Raw genomic sequence first — 4,452 nt, 5'->3', positions numbered from 1 at the left:
CACGTAGGAATGCAGCCACATGGAAATGCGAAGAATATTCCTCTTCCTCTATGGGCGATGGGAAGAGATCCAGAAGAGACCGTTCATTAATTAGAGGTTAGGTTGGATCCTGCTGAAGGGATCGTATCTGTGGATGAGATTTTGATTTAGGGCGGGGAGTCGTGGTGGGGATTGAAATAATGAACGAAATACTGTATCAACGTTATTATTATTATTATTATTATTATTATTATTATTATTATTATTATTATTGAATAATAAAGTGGTAACACTATAGCGACACTTCTGATAGTATGTAGTATTGTTTATATCTAATTTTATCATATCAGTAAAACTCTGTTCCTGAGACGAAAATACAAATGAAATATTCGCTTGTATGTTGTGTGTTGCCTGTTTGACGCGTCGACTGTCAGTTTTATTATTTTGGGCCCAGACGCTTCTTCGTGTCGACGTGCGTCGATCGTTTTAATTTCTTTTTCTATTTTTTCTTTATGATCTAAACTAATTGCAATTTAAGTCATCTTACGGGTTGGTTTTACAATAAGAGGAGAGAGAGGGGTGGGCTTGCTAAGGTCATACGATATTGAACCCGCTCTCCTTTTTATCGGTATCATTGTCTAACTCACGCTTCGGTAATGATACACGCCTATTATCTAAATACGTAAAAAGTAGTGAAAACAATGACGGTGAGTCGTAGCGCGCGTATCGGTACGCGCGCCCTCTTGTCGGTTTCCTCGCGAGTGAACATTTTTTTAAATTGAGCTACAATTATGTTGGGTGCCAGAGAACGATTTGAGAGGTGGAAAAAGATTTCTGGAACGTGACCAAAAAAAATTTTTATTACCCGAAAATTTTTTTTTGGTTTCAAAATTGGTATGGGTTATGTACGCGACAAAAAAATTCGTATACAAACGTCATTGTGTGCCGATATGAAATTACGCAATCTTTTTCCACTCTCACGTTTCACGCTGCAATCTCGGGACTTTCTTTCACTCTCCTTTTTCACTCGGTAACATGTGCGCACACACACACACTACACGCACGCAGTAGACGCGATGTATCGTAGTTACGCTATAGCTCAACCGTTATAGCATATACAATTAAGTAGCTAATTTCTGTCGAGGCAAAGAACGTAATTGAGAAGAGAGAGAAAAGTAATGGTGCAAAAAAAAGTGTTAAAAGAAATGAAAAATGGGGGGGGGGATCAAGTACGTAAGACGGTACATGCGCACGAGGGGACCGAAAGGCAAAGGTGCGCGCGCACCGAGTCTTGCGGAATGTTTGTTATCCTATTTGTTTTTTTAATTTCTTTTTATCATACAGGACATCGACTCGACGTCGACGTTATTATATCTAGCAACATAACCTACAACCGTAACCACTAAAAGTTATCGTCACGACATTCCGTAATCTCGCTGAGAATCATCGTGCCTTAAATGTCAATAAAAATAAGACCGATACACATGTATAGTCGCCATCGGTGAATTTACAATAGAAAAAAAATTCGATCCAACTTCCCAGTCGCTGCTCCTGTTATCACGCGTGCACGTACGAGGACACGTATGCGCGATGGGGGAGGGTGAGTTAAAAAAAATGAAAATCGTACAGAGAAAAGATGATAAGGAACGTGGAGTCATGCGGTATGAGAATTTCATATCTAAAATCTGAGAGTGCGTAAAATAGTGAATAGTCGTCGTGGGCGTTAAGAAAAATATTAAGTGTCGTACCTCTATGCGTCGACCTGCTCTCTGTCAGGAGCGTTTATCGCTACTGTTACTACTTACTACTCCCTTTTCTCTTCTGTATCGGCCTTTTATGCCTGTCGTTACTACTCGCACTTATCACTATCTCAACCGGTACTCTTATTAGCGTGGCTATCGTTGCTCAGGCCTTACCACCGAGTTACATAGTGTTGAATAAACTGGAAGGATATTGATAGTCGGGACAGTGATAAGCCATTGCGATGACGACGATAGCCACTTGTGAGGAGTATTCGCGTTATCAAACGATGGAACGAGAACTCCGTATTCAATGGGTGAGACGATTTGATGGGGACGATTGGAAACGGACATTTTCTTACTATCTTCACTTGTACTAAATGCCGAGTGGGACTGTAGCGTTGGTTGTGTTGTCCGTCTTGTTTGACGACACGCATTGCGCATGCGCGGTGAGTCACGTGGGACAACAATGGCCGCCCGGGCGGTACGCCAATTGAGATACGTTGCACGAGATTCAAACGTGAGAAAGTGACGCACTTCCAAGTAGAATTCGTTAATTGAGTCGTGCTCTTGGTACGGTGCTATCGCACGAATTTCCCATTGTCTTTTAATCGACGTATCAAACCTACCAGGCTGTGATATTGTTTGGATGTCTTAACGAGCGAGGGCATACGCATTAACGTGCACCACGTGATCGGTGTTTCAATGATTAACGTACCTCGGACAGTGGGTGAATTATTTAGACATAAGCTTTTATGGTTGTTTAGCCTTGTTCTCGAACACTTGGGTTCAGTCGTTCATTGCGATAACGTGTATTTATAAGCATTCATGTTTATGACAGGTGGTTTGGTACAAAGATACATGGACGACACGTAACAATCCCCATGGCAGTGTAGTGGGGATAATCGTGAATGGGAATAATTTCGTTGTAGAAGAAAATAAAGAATATTGGAAAAGAGATCATTCTCTTTCTCTTGCAGGAACAAGTAACGATAAGTCTACTTAATGAAATAAAGTCAGTTTTACATAGTAGCTAATTAAAAAAAAAAAACAATTAGTATAAGTGGCAGCGTCGCGACGCTTTTTCTAAGACAGTACCATTTAAAAAGGATAATATACAAATGAAAATGTTACAAATATATTATTTAAACACGATTAAAGAATACAATCCGGTCACAATAGAATGACCCACTCGTCATAAAAGCAACGTAAGAAAATCAAAAAGCGAGGGAAAAAAAAGAAAAATAATGAAAAATTAAGGAAAGGAAAAGAAAATGAAAATTCACTGCGCGAATTCACCTCGAGTCCGCAGTTTCACTGAATTCTCCGTTTCTTCTCTTAAACTGTTACTTATTTTTTCTTTCATCCGTCCGATCGCGCATAATCCGCTTACTATACTCAGCTTCCGGTCCGCACGTGACCCTTACACTTCCTCCTTTCATTTCCTTGCCGTGTGTTTCTGCTTCCGAGCATTTCGTCGATTTAAAAGGGGCTGGATTAGCTGAACGATTCGAGGAAAAAAAAAAAGAAAAAACAAGACAAGAAATTATCAGAGAAATGAAGTAAAACAGATAGATGCACGTGCGCACTCAGTCTCGCACGTTAATTTAACCATCATATTTCTTTCGAACATTGTCATTATCATTATTTAATTTTCTCCTCCTTCTACCCTCCTTCGTAATTCAGTACGTAGCCCCTACCCTTCCCTGCACGCAGACTTGTACTTGATTCATCTCTCAACTCTAATGCATCGTACGTAGGACTTACATTATGAGAACGATGAAGATTCGCGAATGACGAGTCTCTCACTTCCGGTGAGGCGATGACGTGGCGCACGGTGATTGGTTAGATTTTTTTGTTGCGTGACGTGAGATTTGCTAATAACGAGACTCATCCGAGACCTGCCCACTGCATAAAGTCCGGCACCTCCCTCACTGGTACATCCCTTGCCAGAGCCTTCACCCTTAGATTACGATCCTCAGTGAGCAGCACCACCTCCCGACGTAGACGTTTAGGTTGACCCTCTTCTACAGGAATACACAAAAATAGGGTCTTTGAGTAACCTGGACGATTTCATAAAAAAAAAAAAAAAATTAATTTTTATAGATCATCCTAGATCCTCACCTGCAGTTGCTTGATCCTTGCAGCTACCAGCTCGACAGAGACTCAAACAAGTAGCCAGGATCCTGTCGTCATTCCTCGTAAGTCCATCCTGTAAAAAGAGCATGAGCATGAGCACCTCGTATGAGCATGTCACAAGATTAACTAATTCTTTTCCAGATCTAAATACCGATCCTTTTTTTTTTTTTATTTTAAACCAATGATATATTCTCCCTTAACGGTTCATTCTCCTCTACGAGGAAGGAACTTCCTAGGACCGTGTCTCGTGTTACCGCACTGGCATTCTTACCGGTTATCGGCAGTTATCGACTACGTCGAAGATCGAGTCCGTGTTCAGATCGACCTACCTATGTATCGAGCATGTACCAAGTAGATAGCATAGAGGATGCGTGTGTACCAGGAGTTACTGTGCTCAGAAGAAGTTTATCTGTGTTCCACGTGGGGGTTCCTGGATGGTCGACCTCTCTTATCATAACATTCGCGCTTCGATGAGCACCGATCCCACCTGGTACTCGGCGAGCTAAGGCGATCGTTACAATCCTATCGATCGAGTATCAATACCGATCCCGTAATAACCCGGGCTAATAATACCATATCCTCAAGTAGGGCGGGG

The 4,452-nt window shown here is 41.5% G+C and overlaps 1 protein-coding gene across 6 annotated transcripts in view; it reads right to left on the bottom strand.

Annotated features, from left to right (window-relative positions):
• The window catches only part of LOC107266580 (telomerase-binding protein EST1A), a 75,095-nt gene continuing 70,643 nt past the window's right edge, over positions 1 to 4,452 (bottom strand). For 4 of the 6 annotated variants that reach the window (XM_015737197.2, XM_015737217.2, XM_015737206.2 and 1 more), the window contains 2 exons: positions 3,843 to 3,930; positions 218 to 3,745 (listed from right to left, as the gene is read on the bottom strand). In XM_015737197.2, the coding sequence (XP_015592683.1) occupies positions 3,609 to 3,745; positions 3,843 to 3,930 (225 nt within the window). In that variant the 3' untranslated portion in view covers positions 218 to 3,608. Of the gene's footprint in view, positions 128 to 217; positions 3,746 to 3,842; positions 3,931 to 4,452 lie in introns of those variants that run through there. The other 2 variants (XR_003059406.1, XR_001537451.2) reach the window with 2 other exon arrangements.

Source organism: Cephus cinctus, unplaced genomic scaffold (assembly GCF_000341935.2).
Source record: "Cephus cinctus unplaced genomic scaffold, Ccin1 Ccin1_scaffold0022, whole genome shotgun sequence".
Lineage (NCBI taxonomy): Eukaryota > Metazoa > Arthropoda > Insecta > Hymenoptera > Cephidae > Cephus > Cephus cinctus.
This window is presented reverse-complemented; position numbering and strand designations above follow the sequence as displayed.